Source organism: Suncus etruscus, chromosome 1 (assembly GCF_024139225.1).
Source record: "Suncus etruscus isolate mSunEtr1 chromosome 1, mSunEtr1.pri.cur, whole genome shotgun sequence".
NCBI lineage: Eukaryota > Metazoa > Chordata > Mammalia > Eulipotyphla > Soricidae > Suncus > Suncus etruscus.
In genome coordinates, this window is record NC_064848.1 from 62,669,957 (window position 1) to 62,694,130 (window position 24,174).

Sequence of the window (24,174 nt, forward strand, 5' to 3'; positions counted from 1 at the left end):
CCCTCAATTTCTTACTGTGAATTCACATGCCTTCCTAGTGTTTGTTTCTCTTCATTATACCACATGATGAACAAGATGCTCTGGGGGACCATACATGGAAGAAGTGCTGAGGGACCACGCAATGGAGAAAGTACTTGAGGTACCACCACATGATAGAAAAGGTGCTTGGGGAAGAGCTTTTTGGTAATTAGCCACTAAGCACCATTCCAGAAGAGGAAGCTATCCTGGGCTAGTCTCATTTGACAGCACTCCAGCCCCTATGGTCAATCTTATTCCTCCTGCATAACAGTAAGGGGCTTATTCTTCCTGCATATCTGCAGTTCTCTGAGAACTTCTCTGAGGGAGGCATCTCTTTCCATAAGAATTCTACTTCAGCGGCTGGAGAGATAGTCCAGTGGTGGACCTGGGTTCAATTCTTGGCATCCTATATGGTTCCTTGAGTCTGCCAGGCGAGATTTCTGAGGGCAGAGCCAGGAGTAACCCCTGAACGCTGCTGGGTGTGGCCCCCAAACAAAACAAAACAAGACCAAAAAAAAAGAGTTCTCTTTCAAGTTCTCACAGCCCTTTATGGTGCCTGCGATTTGCATCGCAGAAGACACAAAATTACAGTTTTCAGTTCTTTCAATATGTTTTTGGCTATTTGTGTCTCCAGGTGAGCTGTGTGTGAGTGTGTGTGTATGTGTCTACCACCTTGGGTGGTCTGCTATAAAGGAAAGTCATAAAAATGGTCAAAAGAATTTTATAAAGCTAAATAGAATAGGCAGGTCTTTTCTAGGATTTCTTTTGTAAGCTCCATTTCCCTGGTTGGAATGGACATGTTGTGGTATGGAGTCTGATTGTGGCCTAAATCTCATGACATCCATGATTTAAAATTATTATTATTATTATTTGTGGGGGGGGTTGAGCCACACCTGGTGACGCTCAGGGGTTATTCCCAGGAGCGATTTTTGAGTGCATAGCCAGGAGTAACCCCTGAGCATCACAGGGTGTGGCCCTCCCCCCAAAAATCTGGTGTTGGGGCCAGACTGATAGCACAGCCTTGCATGCGGCCAATGTGGGTTCAATCCTCGTCATCCCATATTGTCCCTTAAGCCTGTCAGCAGATTTCTGAGCGCATAGCCAGGAGTAACCCCTGAGCACAGCTGAGTGTGGTGCAAATACAAACAAAACAAAACAAAATAATACCTTGTATAATAGTGAAAACTCAAGAAGGACACAAGACAATTTCTGGCTGTGTAGATAGTGTGGCCCCACTTCTAGCCTATAAAGCCTGGAGAATGGGTCAGGAAGATGGCCCCACAGACTAGAGCACATGCTTTAAATTGCAGGAGCCCAAGGTTCAACCTGCAGCATTGCATAGTCTCTGTAGGAATAGCCAGCCAGGAGTGATCCTCAAGTACTACCAGATGTAACCCCCACAAAAGAAAAAAGAAATCTGTAACACATCTTACTAGTTAAAAACATTTTCTTTTGGGCCCGGAGAGATAGCACAGCGGCATTTGCCTTGCAAGCAGCCGATCCAGGACCAAAGGTGGTTGGTTCGAATCCCGGTGTCCCATATGGTCCCCTGTGCCTGCCAGGAGCTATTTCTTTTTTTTTTTGTGGTTTTTGGGTCACACCCGGCAGTGCTCAGGGGTTACTCCTGGCTCCATGCTCAGAAATTGCTCCTGGCAGGCACAGGGGACCATATGGGACGCCGGGATTCGAACCGATGACCTTCTGCATGAAAGGCAAACACCTTACCTCCATGCTATCTCTCCGGCCCCCCAAAAAAAAAATTTCTTTCTTTCTTTCTTTCTTTCTTTCTTTCTTTCTTTCTTTCTTTCTTTCTTTCTTTCTTTCTTTCTTTCTTTCTTTCTTCTCTTTCTTTCTTTCTTTCTTTCTTTCTTTCTTTCTTCTTTCTTTCTTTCCTTCCTTCCTTCCTTCCTTCCTTCCTTCCTTCCTTCTTCCTTCCTTCCTTCCTTCCTTCCTTTCTCTCTCTCTCTCTCTCCTTCCTTCCTTCCTTCCTTCCTTCCTTCCTTCCTTCCTTCCTTCCTTCCTTCCTTCCTTCCTTCCTTCCTTCCTTCTTTCTTTCTTTCTTTCTTTCTTCGTTTCTTTCTTTCTTTCTTTCTTTCTTTCTTTCTTTCTTTCTTTCTTTCTTGCTTTCTTTCTTTCTTTCTTTCTTTCTTTCTTTCTTTCTTCCTTTCTTTCTTTTTTCTGTTTTGGACCACACCTGGCTGTGCTCAGGCTTATTCCTGGCTCTGCACTAAAGGATCACTCCTGGTGGGGCTCCTGTCTTAGGGGACTATAACTAGTCTGAGGATCAGACTAGGATGGGTCAAGTATAAGGCAAGCAACCTACTGCTGTACTATTTCTATTGTACTATTTCTCTAGTCTCCCAAAACATTTTCCTCTGAAATAATGACAGAAATATAGGAATTCAGAGATGATCCCAGGGAGATCCAGTACACTCTTTATCCACCCTCCCTCATTGTCAATTATTTCTGAGGTGAGAGTGCACTTCAAAACCAAGAAATCAATGTTGGTGCAATCCAAGAGCTTTTAAAAATTTAACTGGCTGTTTCTTGCAATAATTAATGTGTTAATGTTATGTGTTTACTCACATACATAGTTCTATACTTATGAGGCCGGAGAGATAGCACAGCAGTAGGGCATTTGCCTTGCATGTGGCTGACCCAGGGCAGACCTGGGTTTAATCCCCCAGCGTCCCATATAGTCCCCCAAGCCAGGAGCGATTTCTGAGTGCATAGCCAGGAGTACCCCTGAACACCGCCAGGTGTGACCTAAAAAACAAAACAAAACAGGGCCTGGAGAGATAGCACAGCAGCGTTTACCTTGCAAGCAGTCTATCCAGGACCAAAGGTGGTTGGTTCAAATTCCGGTGTCCCATATGATCCCCCGTGCCTGCCAGGAGCTATTTCTGAGCAGACAGCCAGGAGTAACCCCTGAGCAACGCCCAAAAACCAAAAAAAAAAAACAAAAAAAACAAACCCCTCCCCCCAAAAAAAAACAACAAACAAAACCAAAACAAACCATAGTCCTATACTTACATGTGTCCCTTTGTAATTCTCTTTACAATCAAGAAACAGATTTGTACCATCATACAAGATTCCCTCATTCATTTTTTACAGCTAACTCCATACCCTCCTTACTCCCTAATCACTTGCAGTTATTATTTTCCTTTCAAAATAATTATTATTCCATGTATATAACATAAATGGTATTGTACATACATTAATTCGATATTAGCTTTTAAAATCTAGCACTGGCCAGAGAGTAAGTATATTGGGTAGGTTCCTTTTTTTTTTTTTTTTTTTTTTTTTTGTGGTTTTTGGGTCATACTCAGAAGCTCTCAGAGGTCACTCCTGACTCCAAGCTCAGAAATCACTCTTGCCAGGCTCGGGGGACCATATGGGATTCGAACCACTGACCTTCTGCATGCAAGGCAAACACTTTACCTCCATGCTATCTCTCTAGCCCCGTGGGTAGGTTCCTTGACTTGCAGTCATCCCATATGGTCCTCTGATCTTCCCAGGAATGATCCCTGAGTGCAAAGCCAGGAGTAAACTCTGAGGACTGCCAAGTATGCACCCTTTACCCCTCCAAAAAAAAAACCCCACAACCCTGCAAATAAAAACAAATTTAGCTTAATTCCTTTGAGCTATATTCAAGTTGTGTTTTGGACTTGCAATAGATCGTTTCTATCTATAACTCATGCCATTTTTAAAATTTGTTTGTTTGGGGGCCACACCTAACAGGGCACCTGGCTCTGAACTCAGAAATTGCTCCTGGCAGGCTTGGGGACCATATGGGATGCCGGAATCGAACCTAGGCCCAGTCACTCTGGCCCCCGGCCCAAGCTTATGCATTTTTATTGCTGGCTAGTATTCCAGTGGGTCAGAATTCTCAATCTCTCTCTCTCTCTCTCTCTCTCTCTCTCTCTCTCTCTCTCTCTCTCTCTCTCTCTCTCTCTCTCTCTCTCTCTCTCTCTCTCTGAGATTTAGGATGAAGAATTGGCTCAGGTGATCAGAAAGACAAAGTGACAGTATGCTGTGTCCATGGACACTAAACTCCCTTGTGGTGTCTTTTAGTCACATTCCAACACCTGAAAAACAGGGAGGAAACAGATGAGACTCCTAAAATTGGGTCAGAAGATGATAGGAGGTGTCCCAGCAGTGCAAACAAAGAAGTAAGAGGCAAAAGTGGGAAAGCACAATCAGAGATGGTGTGCAGGATTTCCCTTAAGACAGGTTGGCTTATTTTTCTGTGCATAGTCATTAGAGTCATTGTGCCAATGAAAAACCATGATTGGAGTATGCTGCCACCAGGTGGCAAAAATATGCATAATCACAAACAGAAAAAGGAGAAACAGAAGGCTTTAATGAAGCTACATGAAATCACCAGGATTCTTCAATGCATCTCAAAAGATGCTCTTAAACAAATGCTGGGCTGGAAAGATAATAAAGCAGGTAGGGCTTTTGCCTTTCATGTGGCCAACTTGGGATCCACTCACTTCATATTCCCCTTTCCTCCACTCTTCCTCCAGCCAGCCAGGAGTAATTCCTAAGTGATGCAGAGCCAGTAGGTGAGCACTGCCAGGTGTGGCCCCCAAACTAACTAACCAGCCAACCCAAAAATTCAAAACCCAAAATCCCAAATGCTGGACTGTAGAGATACTATGGGGCTTAGATAATAAGCCTTTGTTTGATCCCTGGCACCACAGATGGCCTGGTGAGTACCACTAGGGGTCACTCCTGAGCACAGAGAAAGGAAAAGTCCCTGAGCATCCCCAAGTGTGCCCCCAAACACATTACATAAACATTAACCCATGTACTATATTTCAGGTACCAAAACGCTGGGCCAAACGTAATAATAGTTATGCTTTTTGAATCTGCGAATATCGTGATCACATTTAATACTTAGAACACTCAGGATGATGAAATCACTGTCCAAGGTTAAATCAGATCAGAAATTAATGTGTACCCTTGCTCCCTTATTCATGTCATGACTTCACCACCTCCTCCCACTATTTTTTTTTATTTTTGGGGGGCCACAGTCGGTGACGCTCAGGGGTTACTCCTGGCTGTGCCCTCAGAAATCACTCCTGGCTTGGGGGACCATATGGGCATTGAACTGTGGTTCGTCCTAGGCTAGCTCAGGCAAGGCAGATGCCTTACCGCTCCGCACCACTATTCCGGCCCCACTACATTCCCTTCTGCTTAGATTTGATGTCACTTGCACCTGCTTTCCTTATAACCCCTCTCCCACTTACGGTGGTGCTTAAATTTTTCCTAGAAGACTGGCTTGGGTACTTGCACTCCCCAGCCTGCCTTGAATGGTTTCCTATTGAATTCAGCCTGGTGTATCCTCTGCATTACTGAAAGGCTACACTACCACCCCAGAAGATCCCTTCCATAGATTCTCCCCCTGACTTCAGTTTAGTCTTCTTGCCTATCAGGCCTCAGGCTTCCCACAGCTACCCAGTATTCTAGTTCCTGGGCATCTGAGTTTCCCTTGAGTATCTTGATTTTACCAATCTCAGTAAATAGCATCTTATTTTCCCTATTTGTTTGAAGAGCAAGTTACCTCTTTCCTCCCTTCCCCCTTTCATCCATTGGGCATCTTTCCAATTTTAGTATATGTGCTGCTGCAAAAGCAAGCATAGCAAGTTACTTTTTGTTGTTGCTGTTGTTGTTTTTTGGGTCACACCCAGTAGTGCTTAGAAATTGCTCTTTAAGAGGTCATAGTGTTTTTTTTTTTTTTTTTTTTTGGTGACAGATCTAGTGATACTTGGGGGGACCAGGCAGTACTAGAGATAAAACTGAGGCAGCTATATGCAGTATATACCTACTGAATCATCTCCTTAGCCCAAGAAGTGTTTTGTTTTTTTGGTTAGGAGCAATTTCTGTCTGAGTGCAGAGCCAGGAGTAACCCCTGACCTTCACTGGGTGTGACCCCAAAACAAACAAAAAAACAAAAAACATTCCTGACAGGCTCGGGAGACCATATGAGATGCTGAGGATTCAACCTGGGTCCATCCCAGGGTTGGCAGCGTGCAGGCAAAACGCCTTACTGTTGTACTATCGCTCTGGCCCCCAGAAGTGTTTTGTTTTGAGGAGGATCACACTTGGTGCTGCTCAGGGATTACTCCTGATAGTATTTTGGAAACCATATGTGAAAGGCAAGAGACTTAACCCCTGTACTATTACTCCACGGTTTGAACTCAAGTGAATTTCCAGGCCCCACTTACATTTTTTTGTTTTCCTCTGGATAAATTATTATAATCGCAATTCCAAAATTGTAATTAAATCCTAAATAGGAATAGGTGGTTTTTGTCCTTTGACAACATATTTTTGTAAGAGTTGAAGACTGGAAGAGAAAAAAGTGACTTTTGTGGGGTGGGTAGGAGAAAGTTCGTTTGGCAGGAGAGGTGAATAACTATGACTACAGTGATTTCTTTGTGTATCATTCCAAGTAACTTTTTGTTTGTTTTGTTTTGTTTTTGGGTCACATCCGGTGGCACTCAGGGTTCCTCCTGGCTCTATGCTCAGAAATTGCTCCTGGCAGGCTCGGGGGACCATATGGGATGCCGGGACTCGAACCACTGTCCTTCTGCATGCAAGGCGAACGCTTTACCTCCATGCTATCTCGCCGGCCCCCCGAGTAACTTTTAATATGCTTGCCACCTGAAATTTTTTTTCCTTTTTTATTTCTGAGCCACATTGCTACATTTGGCTGTGCTGGTCGGACTCTGTGCAAAGCAAGTGCCTTACCAGCTGTACTCTCTTCGCCCTTCATTAGAAAAAGCTCACACTCTTTTGGAGAGCCAGGATCCTTTTTGGTTTGGGGTTTCACACTGTAGTGCTTAGGGCTTTCTCCTGACTCAGCTGTTACGGATCACTGCTGGAGGAGGCTCGGGAGAGCACAAAAGCACAAATCACCTTTATTTTCCCTATTTGTTTGAAGAGCAAGTTACCTCTTTCCTCCCTTCCCCCTTCCATCCATTGGGCATCTTTCCAATTTTAGTATATGTGCTGCTGCAGAAGCAAGCATAGCAAGTTACTTTTTGTTGTTGTTGTTGTTGTTGTTGTTTGGGTCACACCCGGCAGCGCTCAGGGGTTATTCCTGGCTCTATGCTCAGAAATTACTCCTGGCAGGCTCGGGGGACCATATGGGATGCCGGGATTCGAACCACCGTCCTTCTGCATGCAAGTCAAAGCCCTACCTCCATGCTATCTCTCAGATCCTAACAAGTTACTTTTTTTTTGGTGGGGGGAGGGCACACCCGGTGGAGCTCAGGGGTTACTCCTGACAGGCTTCGGGGGCCATATGGGATGCCGGGAATCGAACCGGGTTCATTTCGGGTCCGTCCCAGGTGGGCCGCTTGCAAGGCAAACGCACTACCTCCATGCCATCTCTCCGGCTCCCCAGCAAGTTATTTCTCAACAGCCTTAAAGGGCACCGCGCGCGGCATCAAGCTCCCAGGCCAGCAGCACTTAGGTACCGACCGAAGCCTAGTACGCACGCGCGCGCGCGTTCCCGTCTCGCGCGTCCTCGAGCCCGCCGCGCTCCCCCGTCTCGCGCATGCGCACCGCCATGCGGCCCAGTCCCGCCCTTTCCGGCCCGGGAGGTTTGATTCCCTTGGCGGGCGGAAGTGGCCCAGCCTTCTGCCGAGTCCGAGTCTCTGGGTCCTCCGCGCAGCCCGCGCGCCCCTCAGGTGCGTGTCTCCGGCCGCTGGCGGGTCGGGGGGCGGCGGCGCGAGCCCAGACGGCGCGGCCGAGCCCGAGGACTTTCGCGCTTGACTGTGGAGATGGGATTTGAGCTTCTCCCTGCTGGGACCCGGGCGATGGAGAACGATGCTGCCGGCGACCCCCGGCCTCCACTTGGTCGCCAGGACTTCCCCGGCCTCGGAGCCTCTGGAAGGAGCTTTAGGCACCCAGTGCCGGGGCCACGACCAGGGCCCGGGATGACCGCGCTCGGGAGAGGGCTGGCCCCCAATTTCTCCCCCGGGAGGAGGCGAGGCGCCTCGCGTTTAATTGCTCAATGAAAAACTTCTGTACTTGGTGGGAGAAGCCCGGGAAGCTCGTTGACGCGTCTTTTCATCAGCGGCTCTGTGTTTCCCTCGCTTCTGCTGTGGCCAACCAGATGGGGAAATCAGTTCCCTAATTATTTCTGGTGGTGGTGATGGTGGTTGTGGGGAGCCCAAATCACTCAGGAGACCAGCAAGGAGATTGAACCCGGGTCTGCGGCAAGACAAGACGCCTATCTCTGTACTATATCCCTCCCGGCCCCCATTCAGCCCCCAGTTCTTAACTTTGGAAGTTTTGCTTGTGCATCCAGATTTTCTTGTGGATCCAGACTGCCAGGATTAAGCCCTGTGCATAGCCAGTAGTCACCAGACCAAATCAAAACGAAAACCCCAAACCAAAAGCACGATGTTGATTCGGCTTGCCGCAGCAAGATAAGTCCTAGTCCTTAGGACCTTGTCAAGGGCAGTCAAAGTGATTTGACAGTTTTGATAGGTGTTCCTTCCTGCTGTGTTCTGGGCGTAGGCATCTGAGCGCTCCTCAGGGGTCACTCCCGGTGCCCTTGGAATCTTCTATGGAACAAGGCAGCCTTAAGGGCTGTACTATCTCTGGCCCTTTGCTTATTGGGATTCACACACACACACACACACACACACACACACACACACACACACACTCTGGCCCTTTGCTTATTGGGATTCACACACACACACACACCACACACCCCTGCCCACCCCCACCACCCTCTCTCTGGCCCTTTGCTGATTGGGATTCACACACACACACACACCACACACCCCTGCCCACCCCCACCACCCTCTCTCTGGCCCTTTGCTTATTGGGATTCACACACACACACACACACACACACACACACACACACACACACACCACACCCCACCCCAGCCCACCCCCATATTCCGTATTCCGACGCTCAAGCCATCTCCAGCAATTTGCTCAGGGGCTACTTACTTCTGGCTCTGAGATCAAAAATTACTCCTGGCAGGCAGAGGAGACCATATGGGATGCAGAAGATTGAAGCCAGGTCGGCTGCATGCAAGGCAAACGCCCTATCTGCTTTGCTATCCTTCCAAACACTGCCCGCCTTTTTTGTTTGTTTTTGGGCTACACCGGTGACGCTCAGGGATTACTCCTGGCTATGTGCGATGCGCTCAGAAATAGCTCCTGGCTTGGGGGACCATATGGGACACCGGGGGATTGAACAGCTGTCCGTCCTAGGTCAGCCACATGCAAGGCAAATACCCTACCCCTTGCGCCACCGCTCCGGCCCCCAACCCCATATTTTTAAAACCTTTTTTTGGTTTGGGCCACTCCCGGCGGTACTCATGGGTTACTCCTGGCTTTGCGCTCAGAAAATCGCTCCTGGCAGGCTCCAGGGACCATGTGGGATGCCCAGAACCGAACCCAGGTCTGCCTCTGGGTTTGCCCGCTGCAAGTCAGACACTCTACCCGCTGTTTTATTGGCTCTGTTTTATTGGTCTTTTAATAGATCGAACCTAGGGCTTCACACAAAGCAAGTGCTTTACTGCTTAGCTATATCCCATCACTTTTTTCCCCCAAAAAATTATCATTAAGAAATCTCTGTGTGGGGCCGGGGCGGTGGCGCTAAAGGTAAGGTGCCTGCCTTGCCTGCGCTAACCTTGGACGGACTGCGGTTCGATCCCCCGGTGTCCCATATGGTCCCCCAAGCCAGGAGCAACTTCTGAGCACATAGCCAGGAGTAACCCCTGAACGTTACTGGGTGTGGCCCAAAAACCAAAAACAAACAAACAAACAAACAAAAAAAAAAAAAAAGAAATCTCTGTGTGTTTGTGTGTGCACTTGTGCATGCATACATACATGTGCTGGGAGGGTAGGTGATGTGTGTTTTGTGTGTATGTACTGTGGATAGTTAATATCTGTACTAGTATGTTAGGATAATTGCGTGTGTGTACTGGGAGGGGAGGTAATGCGTATGGCACTTGTGTACTGGTAGGGTAGGTAGTATGTGAGTATATGTGTGTGACTGGAAGGTAGGTTGTGTGTGTATGTTTTTTTTTTCCTGCATGCATATACGTGCCCCTTTTCTTTCACGTTGGGTGATGATTGAGGGTTGCATATACACCTGGATGTGGTGTCTGCATTTTTAGCTGGGGCGCTTGCTGGGGGTTGTAAATTAGGTAACAGTGCTCTCACACTCAGCTGTGGTGATTTCCAGGTTGTGCCTGTTTTAGTTTTGGTGCTTGCCAGGTCATTCTCTTCTTAGAGGCACATAAGTCCTGGTAGTGTTCACTAGCGGTGGACTCCACTTGGCTGCTGTGTGCTCCTATCCCTTATTTTTTGCCACTTTTGGTGCTTATTTGGTTTACTTGCTTACTTGGCTGAAATGGTCAGAAAATGGAGAGATGGGGCTTGAGAGATGGGGCACAGCGGTAGGGCATTTGCCTTGCATGCGGCCGGTCCGTGAGGGTCTCCCAGCCCTGTCAGGGATGATTTCTGGGTGCGGAGCCAGGAGTGACCCCTGAGTGTGGCCTAAGAATCAATCAATCAATAAATAAAGTGTAAAAAAAAAATGGAGCAACAGGGTGCACAGACAGTGGAAGTGCCAGGATCTCACTTAGCACATATTATGATTTGGATCTAAGTTTATGATTTCAGACAGGTGCTCCAAGCCACTCTAGGACCTTCTGATGTTTTTTTTTTTTTTCCCCAAAGGACCAGGTTGGGGCCACATGTGATGGTTGCTCAGGTTTACTCCTAACTTTGTAATTGGGTAGGGCTCACGTAACTTTATGTTGTGCTGGGATCAAACAGTGGTAAACTGGTTACAAGGCAAGCGCCACACTGGCCCTCAACTCTTTACAACTACTTTTTATGTTGGTTGACACATACTTTTGTATAACTCATGTAAGTTGTGAATCATTAGTGTGAAATATTTAATTATATACATGTTAAAATTGGGTATCATTGGAGTTATAATATCCATTTCTATGACTAATGAAGCTGAGCAGTTTTTCATGTTTTATTGGCCATTTGCTTCTTTGTGAAATGCCCTCACCACTCCTTTTTTTTGGGAGGGAATCATACTCAATGCTTACTCCAGGCTGTGTGCTCAGGGATCAGTCCTGGAGTTGTGCAGGGGGACCGACCATATGAAATGCCAGAGATCTTTTTTTATTTTTTATTTTTTTGGTTTTTGGTTTTTTGGCAAAAAACCGGCAGCACTCGGGTTACTCCTGGCTCTTTATGCTCAGAAATCACTCCTGGCAGGCTCGGGGGGACCATATGGGTGCCGGGATTTGAACTGATGACCTTCTTGCATGAAAGGCAAACGCCTTACCTCCATGCTATTTCTCTGGTCCCAAAATGCTAGAGAATCTTAACCAGGGTTTGGCCTGTTACTACAGAGAAAGTACTGCTGTACTATCTCTGGTCCCCATGAAATGCCTTTATGTAATTTGCTTCCTTTTCAAAAATACTGTGTGGGAGTAACAGGTGTTTGGGCTGTTGGCCTTGCATCCTGGATCTGTTCTCAGAGTTACTCCTACCCTTGGTGATGCTGGGGTGGAGGCATAAGCAGTCCTGGGGGATCAAACCAGGTATGGTTTCCATGCAAGAAAAGCACCAGAAGTTTTATACCCCTGTACTATCTCTACAACACCAGCACTACTTATTTTTCCAGTAATATGTTTAGACATGCATAACATTTGTTTCAGTGTTTAATTTTTTGTTTTGTTTTGTTTTTGGTCACACCTGGCAGCATTCAGGGGTTACTCCTGGCTCTATGCTTAGAAATCGATCCTGGCAGGCTCAGGGGACCATAGGAGATGCTGGGATTCGAAACACTGTCCTTCTGCATGCAAGGCAAATGCCCTACCTCCATGCTATCTCATCCGGCCCATTAGTGTTTAATTTTTTAATGACTAGCTCTAAGTTTGAAAGATCCTCTTCTATTTTGAAATATGACTATAGTTCCAGTTTTATCTTTTTTTTGTATACAGTTTTTTTTTTTTTTTTGTTTTGTTTTTTAGGGCCACACCCATTTGATGCTCAGGGGGTTACTCCTGGCTAAGTGCTCAGAAATTGCCCCTGGTTTGAGGGGACCAAATGGGATGCCGGGGGATCGAACCGTGGTCCTTTCCTTGACTAGCGCTTACAAGGCAGACACCTTACATCTAGCGCCACCTCACCGGCCCCTTGTATACAGTTTTACTTTTTTTTTTTTTTTGGTTTTGGTTTTTGGGTCACCACCCGGCAGCGCTCAGCAGGTTACTCCAGGCTCTACGCTCAGAAATCACCCCTTGGCAGGCTCAGGGGACCATATGGGATGCCAGGATTCGAGCCACCAACCTTCTGCATGCAAGGCAAAACACCTCCATGCAATCTCTCCGGCCCCACAGTTTTATCTTTTGTATTTAAGTCTTCACTTAACCTTAAAATGGAGTTGACTTTAATACATAATGTGAGAATTGGTGTCAGGTAGGAGTTGTTTTTCTAGTATCATGTCTAAGGCTTATTTGCATTTATCAGAGATAATTTCTTAAGAGTTTCCTTTTTTGTTTACATATTATTTCTGTCTTACAGTTCTTTAATATCTTGAATTAAACTTAAGGAGGACTATGAAAGATATGATGAACTTCTCAAATACTATGAATTGTATGAAACTATTGGCACAGGTAATGTTTTTTTTTCTTGGACACAGAGGAGTGATAAATAGTTTTGAGAGTATACGGTATTTGGACTATACATTATAAAGGCATGAGCATTTTAGTCTAGCCTATGTAATTGACAGCATTTACAATTTATTTAGTAAAGAAAAAGTAGTGTAAACAAAAAATGGGGAAACCTTATAGATCATTTTATTTAGAGTAAAGTCAGGAGATCTAGGGATCTAAGGATAGTTTAATGGCTTTTTACTGTGATGGGGAAAATATTGGGAATAACTGCCAGGACCCTTTTATTGTTTGTTTTTGGGGCCACACCTCGTGATGCTCAGGGGTTACTCCTGTGCCTGCACTCAGGAATTATTCCTGCAATGCTTAGAGAACCATATGGGGATGCAGAGATTGAACTTGGATTGGTTGTGTACAAGTCAAGTGCCCTATCTGCTATACTATTGCTCCAGCCCCACTTTTTTTTTTTAAAACCTTGGCCACACCTGATTGTGTTCAGGGTTTACTCTTGGCAGGCTCAGGGGTCATGTGGCGTGCAGGTTGGTCATGTGCTAGGCAAGCACCCTACCTGCTGTACTATCTTTCAACCCCCTACCTTTTTAGTTTTTAATTTAACAAAAAAAAATTTATTTTTATTTTGGCCATACCTGGTGACGTGTGTCCTGTGTGATGTTACTACCTGGCTATGAGCTCAGAAAATTGCTCCAGGCTTGGGGAACCATATGGATGCCAGGGCATCAAAACATGGTCCTGTCCTAGGTCAGTGCGTGTAAGACAAGTGCCCTACTGCTTGTGCCACCACGCCCAACCCCAACCAAAAAAAATTAATTATATCATTGTGAGATACATGGTTACAAATGTTGCCTCGTGATTGAGTTTCAGCCATTCAGTATCAAACACCCATCCTTTCATCAGTGCACATTTTGTCACCAATGTCCCCAATTTCCCTCTGTCCACCCTACTGCCCTCTATGTCAGATATTTCTCTCTCTCTTACTTCTCCTTTTTCTGTTACTGAGGGTATCAAGCATATCCATTTATCTCCTTTCCAGCACCCAGGTCTTGTCCAAATTGATCATTTCCAACTATCATTGTCATAGTGGTCAGCTTCTCTGCTCTATCTTTACTCTCCTACTCTTTGTGGCAAACTTTTTACCATGGATTAGTTCTCCTGGCCTCTCCTATCATTATTATTGTCATATTATCTTTTTTTAATAAACCCACAAAGGAGTATGATCATACTATGGTCTAATCCCTCTCTGTCTCATTTCACTCAGTATAATACACTTCATATTCATCCATGTGTAAGGCAAAATTCATGACTCATTGTTCCAAATTACTGTGTAGTATTCCATTGTGTTAAGTGTACTAGTTTCCTATCCATTCTGTTATGAGCTACTTGTGTTTTTTTTTTTTTTGTTGTTGTTGTCGTTTGTTATTTTGGTTTTGGGCCACACTCAGTGCACTCGGGTTACTTCTGGCTCTGTGCTTAGAAATCGCTCCTGGAGGGGCCCGAGAGATGGTATGGAGGTAGGGAATTTGCCTTGCATGCAGAAGGATGGTGGTTCGAATCCCAGTATTCCATATGGTTCCCCGAGCTCCCAGGAGCAATTTCTGAGTGTAGAGCCAGGAGTAACCCCTGAGCGCTGCCGGGTGTGCCCCCCAAAACAAAAAAAAACTTCCCAAAAAGAAATCGCTCCAGGCAGGCTCTGGGGACCAAATGGGATGCCGGGAATTGAACCCAGGTTCATCCAGGGGCGACTGCATGCAAGACAATAATAGGGTTATCACTGTACTATCACTCCTGCCACAGACACTTGTGGGTTTTTTTTTTTTTTTTCTTCCAGATTTGGGCTATTGTGGATATAGTTACAAAGAACATAGGCGGGGCTGGAGAGATAGCATGGAGGTAAGGCCTTTGCCTTTCATGCAGTAGGTCATCAGTTTGAATCTGGCTTCTCATATGGTCCCCCGAGGCCTGCCAAGAGCAATTTCCTGAGCATGGAGCCAGGAGTTTCCCCTGGGCACTGCCAGGTGTGACCCAAAAACCACACACACACCACAAAAGCAAAACAAAGAACATAGGCATGCCAGTTTCTTTTCTGCATCGTGTTTGGGGGCCATTAGGATATATTCCTGGGAGCAGAATTGCTGGAAAAGATCCTATTTCTTTCTAGTTGTGCAATCTAGGAAAATCATGTTGTCTTGGACCCGGAGAGATAGCATAGCAGTAGGGCATTTGTCTTGCATGTAGCTAATCCAGAACAGATGGTGGCTCAAATTCCAGCATTCCATATGGTTACCTGAGCCTGCAAGGAGCAATTTCTGAGCGCAGAGCCAGAAGTGACCCTGAGTGCTACCAGGTGTGACCAAAAAAAACCAAACAAACAAACAAAAAAATTCATTTAGTCTTCCTGTATCTCAGTTTTCTCATTTGCACAATAGGAGAAATTATAATTCCTTTTCTTGAGATTGTGATAATCAAATGAGTTAAGCATTTAAAAGTCTTTAAAACAGGAAGCCGGAGAGATAGCTCAGCTGTAGGGTGTTTGCCCTTGCACAGTAGTGATTCAGGACAGAGGTGGTTCAAATCCCGGCATTCTCATATGGTCCCCCATGCCTGTCAGGAGCCATTTCTGAGCGCAGAGTCAGGAGTGACCCCTGAGCGCTGGTATGACCCCAAAACAAACAAATAAGTCTTAAATAAGGGGCCGGAGGAGTGGTGGCACAAGCGGTAAGGCATCTGCCATGCCCACACTGGCCTAGGACGGACTGTGGTTTTGATCTCCTGGCATCCCACATGGTCCCTCAAGCCAGGAGCGATTTCTAGGTGCATAGCCAGGAGCAAATCCTGAATGTCATCAGGTGTGGGCCCAAAAACCAAAAAAAAAAAAAAAAAAAAAAAGTTATTATTATCCTAAATTTCCATTTAATATTGAGTTTATATGCTTTTCCAAATTCATTTTAGTCTTCTGCCATCATTTTAATGATATTTACTAGCAGATAAATAGCAAGTTCAATATATGGCATGTTAAAATTTATTTGGATATTTTTCTTTTTTTTAATTTAATCACCATGTTTACGAAAATTTTTCATACTGGGGTTTCAGTCATAGAAACCAGTGCGATCTTCCCACCACCAACATTCCCTCATTCTCCCCCTCTCCCCGCACCCCCCTGACTGTCTTTCAGACATTCTGCCTCTCCCTCACTATCATTTTCATGGTAGTTTGTCATTGTGGTTAGTGGCTCTAGCTGCAATCACTGTTCTTATGGCAAGCTTCATGTCATGAGCTGGTTCTTCCAGTGTTTAGGTATATTGCCTCTGGATATTATTGCCATACTGTCTTTTATTTTTCTTATATCTTGCAGATGAGTGAGACTATTCTATGTCTCTCCCTCTCCCTCTGGCTTATTTCACTCAGCATTATAGTCTCCATGTCCATCCATGTATAGGCAAATTTCATGGCTTCATTTTTCCTAATAGCTAGCATAAAATCCATTGTGTAAATTGTGTCCATTGTGTAATGTATACACATGTTGGTTTCAGACTCAGAACTCATATGTACAAAAATTCTATCACTGAACTATATCCTTTTTGTTTTTTGTTTTGTTTTTTCGGGCCACACCCGTTTGATGCTCAGGGGTTACTCCTGGCTAAGCGCTCAGACAAATTGCCCGGGCTTGGGGGGACCATATGGGACGCTGGGGGATTGAACCGCAGTCGCGATCTTTCCTTGGCTAGCGCTTGCAAGGCAGACACCTTACCTCTAGCGCCATCTCATAGGCCCCACATCTTTTTTGTTTTGTTTTTGGGCCATACCCAGTGGTGCTTAGGGATTACTCCTGGCATTGCACTCAGAAATGACTCCTGGTAGGCTTGGGGCACCATATGGGATGCCTGGGATTGAACCTGTGTTATCCTCATGCAAGGCAAATACCCTATCTACTATCTGAGCTAACATCTTTGGGCCTACCAAGATTTTATTTTGGAAATGTTAAAATGAGATTTTTTTTGGTTTTTGGGTCATACCTGGTGGTGCTCAGGAGTTACTTTGGCTCTTCTCGAGAAGGTTGCTCATGGCTGGCACAGTGGAGACCATATGGGAGCTGACAATCGAACCGGAGTCTGTCTGGGGTTGGCCTGGCGTGCAAGACAAATGCCCTTCTGCTGTACTATCACTCTGGCCGTGAGTTTATTTTTAAACTTTATTTATTGATTGATTGATGGGCCACACTCAGCGGTGCTCATGAATCACCTCCTGGCTCTTCACTCAGAAATTGCCTCTGCCAGACTAGGGGGACCATATGGGTACTGCAATCAAACCGGGTCCAAATGTCCCATTGCTGTGCTATCTCTGGCCCTGAGCTTTTTTTTTTTTTTTTAAACAAATAAATACCCAAGGTCTATACATTTTATATATCTGGGGACTATTTTGGCTTTGTGTTCGAGGGGCTACATGGAGCTATGGGGGGTTAAAAGACGGAGTTCTGTAGCATGCAAGCCTAAAACACATTAACTTCCTATTGCTATATGTCTTGGCTCACTTTTAAAGTATTGGGGAAGGTACTGTGGATGTTGCTTAGTGTTTAGAGTATGTACCTTACATGTGTTAGAGCGCTGGCCTCTATCCCCTTGTATCCTCCCACTTTTCATATTGCATAAGGAAAGGTTTTTGTGCTCAATCTTTCACTTACATTAAGAATGATATTTAGATTAGTCATTTTGTCTCTTTATTTTTTCTTTTCCTTAGGTGGCTTTGCAAAAGTCAAACTTGGCTGCCATATCCTCACTGGAGAAATGGTAGCTATAAAAATTATGGATAAAACTGCCCTGGGGGTAAGTTTAAAATCTTAATAAAATATTTATAGATAAGTGTTTAGAATTAAGATATGCATTTTCCTCTAATGTTCTCTTTATTTCCATTGCAATATGTTTTCAAAAAATGCCATTATGGGGGTCAGAGCAATAGCATAGCAGTAAGGCCTTTGCCTTGATCCCGGCATCCCATATGGTTCCTTGAGCCTGCTAGGAGTAACTGGGCGCAGAAGAAAAATTGAACAATTTTTTAAAAGAAAGTAAAAATGGGGCCAGAGTGATAGCACAGCAGATAGGATATTTGCCTCGCACATAACATACTCAGGTTCTATCTCTGGCATTCTATATGTTCCATATGATCCTCAGAGTGTGCCAGGAAAGAGCACAGAGCCAGGAGTAACCCAAGTGCCACCAGGTGTGATCAAAAACTAAAAAAAAAAAAAAAAAAAAATGGGAGAGAAAATAACACCTCAAAATCAATTCAAATACTAGAAAAAATATAAAAGTCCCAAAAAATATAATCAAAGGGGATTTGTGGGGCCGGGCGGTGGCGCTGGAGGTAAGGTGCCTGCCTTACCTGTGCTAGCCTAGGACGGACCGCGGTTCGATCCCCCGGTGTCCCATATGGTCCCCTAAGCCAGGAGCGACTTCTGAGCGCATAGCCAGGAGTAACCCCTGAGCGTCACCGGGTGTGGCCCAAAAACCAAAAAAAAAAAAAAAAAAAAAAAGAAAAACTTAGGCCTTCTCTTAAAATCAAACTAAAGGTGCTTTATTAATAGAACAATGGGTAAGGCAATTAATTGCCTTGCTCACAGTCAACTCATGTTTGATTCGCAGCACTCAATATGACGCCCAAGGCTACCAGTAAAATAATTCCTGAGTTCAGGAGTAAGAGGAACCCTGTAGGCACCACCTGGTGTGGTTCCCCCCAAAAAACGAACAAAAAATTGAGCACGTTACAGCCAAGACCAAGAAATAAATTTGACTGTTATTGGGGGGCTGGATGACAGCACAGCAGTAGGGCATTTGCCTTGCAGGCAGCAGACCCTGACAGGACCGCGTGTTCGAACCCCAGTATCCCATATGGTCTCCTGAGTCCTGCCAGGAGCAATTTCTGAATACAGAGCCAGGAGTAACTCCTGAGCGCCACTGGGTGTGGCCGCCAAAACCAAAAAAAAAAAAAAAAAATTGGCTGTTGTAGGAAGTAATAAACTGCTCACCCCTAGAAGCATTCATGGGAGAAAAAAGGAACTAAATAAGGAAAAGGATTTCATTAAATACTTTGTTTTCATTAAATAACATCCTAGGGATGAGTATAGATAGTACAACAGGTAGGGCCTTTGCCTTGCAAAAGAACGTCAAAAACTTGGGCCTTAAATTGCACAGCCATAGGGTGTTTGCCTTGCAAGCAGCCAATACAGGATGAATCCAGGGACAAATGCTGGTTCAAATCCTTTTCTTTTCTTTTTTTTTTGTGTTGTTTATGATCACAACCCGGCAGTGCTCAAGGGGTTATTCCTGGCTCCAAGCTAGAAATTGCTCCTGGCAGGCACACAAGGGACCATATGGGACACCGGGATTCGAACTGATGACCTCCTGCATGAAAGGCCAAACGCCTTACCTCCATGCTATCTCTCCGGCCCACCAGGAGCAATTTCTGAGCACAGAAACAGGAGTCACCCCTGAGTGACACCGGTGTGACCCATAAACATACAAAAGAAACTCATCTAGGAATCAGAAAAAAAAACTCATCCTAGGGACCAGAGCTATAGTAGGGTAGAGCATTTAGCCTTGCACACTGCCACTGGGTTTCAATCTTCCAGCATCCCATATGGCGCCTTCCAGGAGAAATTCCTGAGCACAGAGCCAGGAGTAACCACTGAGCACTTCCGGGTGTGGTCCATAAAACAAAACAACAACAAAAATCTCATCCTATCTAAAAGTGTCCTCTGGACCTGAGCAATAGTGATAGCTCTGCAGATAGTGGTTTGGTCAAACACTTGGTGAGCCCAGACTCAATCCCAGTAATCCCATTTGATGGTTTTCTCAAGGCCACCAGGTAGTAGTTCCTGAATACAGAACCAGGAATAACCCTCTGAGCATCACCCTGTATACCCCCCCCAAATAATGCCTTTTGTGAGAAAAATTCTGGGGCATATATAGCACTTTAAATCTCTTTATCTGTACTGTCAATCAGATCAACATTTAGGAAGTTTATCATGAAAAATTTAAAGGGAAGGAGATATTAATCCTACAAGATCTGTGGAAGGGAATATAGTAGCAGTAGGAGATGGTGCTTTGCATGCTAGAACCCAGGTTCTATCCCTGGCACTGTAAGAACCAAGTACCCAATTGGAATTGCCACTGAGACCTACCAGGTATGGCCCCAAACCAGAAATAAAATAAAACCATAATGGTATTTTGTTTGTTTGTTTGTTTTTGGGTCACACCCTGTGGCGCTCTAGGGGTCACTCCTCGGATCTGAGCTCAGAAATAGCTCCTGGCAGCAACGGGGGACCATATGGAATGCCAGGATTTGAACCATTGTCTGTCCTGATTCAGCTGCGTGCAAAGCAAATGCCCTACTGCTGTGCTATCTTTCCGGCCCCCCAAATTTTTTAATGATAGCTTAGGTTACAATAGTGTTAGTTTATAGTGTTAATGTGCAAAATTACTACATTTTACCACTGAAAGTATCCAAGGCCCCCATATCATTGGTCTGTATATCATTTTTGTCCTGTCTTTTCATTCCCTCTATCTCTCTTCCTATGAGTTGACTTTATTTCTAACTCTTTTTTTTTTTTTTGTAGGGGGCGGTGGAGGTATTTTGAGTATCCAGGTGATTTGTGCTCAGGGGCTATTTCTGATAGAGGGTGGATGGGGGGAGGTCACACCTGGTGATTAGGAGACCATGATAGTGCCAAATTCTAATTTGGCCTCCTATATGCAAAACATACAATATAGGCCTATGACAGCCTATCATCTCACCTATGACTTAGTTCTCTGCAACTTACTTTTGTGTGTTTGAGAATGTAACTGGTCCTCAATATGTGTCATGTAATGTGACTGTTTTTGGACTGATTTTGGACCATATCTGGGGGTGCTTAGGGCTTACTCTTGATGTTGTATTCAGGGATTACTACTGGAGGTTTTTTTCTTGCACATGGGCTGACTTGGTTTGACCCCCTGCACTTCATAAGGTCCCCTGTATCCACCTGGAGTGATCCCTAAGTGCAGAGCCAGGAGTAAGCCGATGAGGTACCACTGGTGTAGTAGATCTCCCCACAAAAAACTAAATAAATAAAAGAAAGAAAAAAGGAAAATAATGATAAAAGGCAGGGCTGGAGATGATTATATAGTTGTAGGAAGCTTGCTTGTAATGCCAGCTGGGTTCATTATGGTTTTCTTATCAAACTGCATTCCATATGGTCCCCTGAGCAGTACCAGAACTAATTCCTGAGTGCAGAGCTAGAAATAACCTCCGAGCATTGCCAAGTATGGCCCATAAACCAAGGGGGAAGAAAAGACATAAGATCCCAATGGTCCAGGCCTGCACACTGGTGTTTCTGTTGCTTTACTTATCCGAAATGCTAGTGGCTCTTTAGTGGTGTGTCAGGGTGCAGGATCTACTCATGGCAATTCTTATCTGACCACACAGGCCTGATGTTTCCAAGCTAGGGCCTGGTGTGCAGGGCTGCTTGACCTAAGGTTTCTAGCGCTGCACTTTGTAGTACTAAGGGAGATACTAATACATGGCATTGAGAGTTGAGCTCATTGCTTCTAAGGTATGTACTCCATCCTTGTGGACTATACTATCCCCAATCTCTGGAATACTCAGCGCCTTCTCAAGGTGTCTAACATGATTTAGATCTTTTTGGTTACCTTCACTAAATGCATCTTTCATAAAACCCTTATGACATTTTTTTATTCATTTTTGGTAACATCTGGTGATGCTCAGACTTAATTCCTGGTTCTCTCCCTCTGCAATCAGGGAATACTCCTGGCAGATTGGGGCACCATAGTGGTATGCTAGGGCTTGAACCTAGGTGGACTGCATGTAAGACAATGTCCTTCCCAATTGTATTATCTCCCTGGCTCCTCATGCCCCCATTTTGGGTGATCTCATGGGAATTGAGTTTTGTCTGCTTCTTTGTATGCCCAATAGTTTGTTTTGGAATGGACTGTTATCTTCTTGTATGTGTATTTGCAACATTTCCCATAAGAAGCTTAGTGCTCAGAATGACTTGTCTTGTCTGTCTTGTCTCAGATGACTTGCCCCGAATTAAAACAGAGATTGATGCCTTGAAGAATCTGAGACACCAGCATGTGTGGCCAACTCCTACCAGGTGCTGGGAGACAGACAACACCATAATTCCTGATTCTTGAGGTGAGTGTGTGCAGGACTCCTAAAGATGTTGTCTGTCAGTCTTTGCCTGACTGGGCCTCTGTTCCCAGTGACCACATTGTGGATAGCTGTGAACAAGAGTCTGTTATCATTTAGGGCTGGAAATTGAAGATCAAGGCACCAAATACTTTTAGGGGGGTTGGGCTCTTTGTCCTTGTTGCCTAGATGGTTTCTTCTGATGTGCCTTGCACAGTAGTGGGGCATGATATATCTTATTATTTAGATTGAAGCTTGCAGGTAGTGCTTGGGTTCGGGAAGGGGGTACTCACCAGCTCAGTGCTTCTGATTTGCTCCCAGCAGTGCTCTGGCGAACCACTGCTGTGCCTAGGGTGAACTTGGTGTTCCTGAATGCCATGCATCCACTCTAGTCCCTCTGCCATCCTGCCCCTGAAGCCTCTCTTATGAGAGCATTAATTCTTTTTATTTACCCAAAGGTCTTTCTCAGGTTATTTGAAGGAGGAAGGTAGGATTTTAATAGGATTTTTTTTTTTTTTGCATTCTTTGCAGGGAGAGGACAGGGACTGGTAGGGAACACATCTGGCTCCTCTTAATTCAGAGGACCATGCTGTTCTGGGGAGCGAACCTGGGCGTCTCACATGCAGAGCATGAATTCAGTCTCTGGCCCTTAACATGAATTTGAGAGGGCATAAACATTCAGTCATAGTAGTACATGTCTTGGAAGTTAAAAGTACATTTCACTTAAAAGATGGAATATTTACCTAATAAATACTGGGACTGGAGAGATAATAGATCAGCTAAAGCTCTTGCCTTGCCTGCAGCTGACCTGGGTTGGTCATTTGTAAAGCATGTACATTACCCATTGTACTATCTCTGGCCTGGGCATTCCTTGGCTTCTTCATTTTATTTCCTCATTTTTTTCCTTGGCCACAACAAGTGGTGCTCAAGTGTTACTACTGGCTCTGTGCTCAGAATTCACTCCTGGCAGGCTTGGGAGACCATATAGGATGCCGGGGATTGAATCTGGGTTGGCTGAGTGCAAAGCCAAATTCCTACCCTACAGTGCTATTGGCTATGGGCCCCCAACCTCTTATTGTTTGTTTGTTTTGGGGCCACATACCTGGGTGAAGGGGCTTGGGAGACCATCATGGGTTGCTGGGAATCAAACTCAGGTCGATCCACATGCAAGCAAGCATTCCTACCACGCTAACTGTACTAAGGATAAAAGTGTTAAGGTTGAGAATGAGTTTTAGTATTTGCCCTGAAAATAGGAATTCTTTAATGAATTTAAAAAACTACCGTAGAGATTGTTTTTATTTCCCCTGACTAGGTAATAAAGTGTGCTCTAAGATTAAGAGCTACTGTCTTTGGTGGAGCAGTGTGGGCTTGTGTGAGCCTAGACAGACCCTACCTCTCTCCTTCCCTGTCAGTAAGTGATGTGAACAGTCTCAGAGTAAATCATCATTTGAAATTCTCAGGTCTCTGAAATACTGTATGCAGGCCTTCACCAGTGTGTCTGTCTCTCTTTGTTGAAAGTACTGCCCGGGAGGAGAGCTGTTTGACTACATCATTTCCCAGGACCCGCCTGTCGGAGGATAGAGGCGCGTGTGGTGTTCCGTCAGATTGTGTCCGCAGTCCGCCTAATGTACACAGCCGGGGATTATGCTCACAGGGACCTCAAGCCTGTGAGTGACAAGTTTGTGGGGAGCTCCACCTGCAGATGCTACTTGTTCCTTCTCTCTCTTTTTTTTTTTTTTTTTTTGGTTTTTGGTTTTTGGGCCACACCCGGTGGTGCTCAGCCGGTTACTCCTGGCTGTCTGCTCAGAAATAGCTCCCGGCAGGCACGGGGAACCAATATGGGACACCGGGATTCGAACCAACCACCTTTGTCCTGGATCGGCTGCTTGCAAGGCAAAGCGCCTGTGCTATCTCTCCGGGCCCTTGTTCCTTCTCTTTAGACTGTCACCTTTGACCAGCTGCTGGGCTTTATTTTAGGAGGTGTGGAATGAGGGTACAAGGGATTGAGCCTAGGGCTTCATATGGAGTCTGCTCTATCACCAGGTGACAGCACAATCCCTGCTAAGCTTTGTGCCTTTCTTTCTGTTTAATTGAAATACACCACTTTTAATCTCAATAGACTTGCTCATTTATTATGTTTGCTCATTATTAAAGGATTTATTTAATTTTTATTTATTTATTTATTTATTTATTTATTTATTTATTTATTTATTTATTTATTGGTTTTTGGGCCACACACCCGGGTGATGCTCAAGGGTTACTCCTGCTATGCACT

The 24,174-nt window shown here is 45.1% G+C and overlaps 1 protein-coding gene across 1 annotated transcript in view; it reads left to right on the forward strand.

Annotated features, from left to right (window-relative positions):
• Positions 1-7,847: 7,847 nt before the first annotated feature.
• MELK (maternal embryonic leucine zipper kinase) overlaps positions 7,848-24,174 on the forward strand; it is an 84,763-nt gene continuing 68,436 nt past the window's right edge. Inside the window, 6 exon segments of the mRNA XM_049772528.1 lie at positions 7,848-8,031; positions 12,630-12,704; positions 17,454-17,543; positions 21,786-21,849; positions 23,360-23,462; positions 23,465-23,566. Coding sequence (XP_049628485.1) covers positions 7,848-8,031; positions 12,630-12,704; positions 17,454-17,543; positions 21,786-21,849; positions 23,360-23,462; positions 23,465-23,566 — 618 coding nt within the window.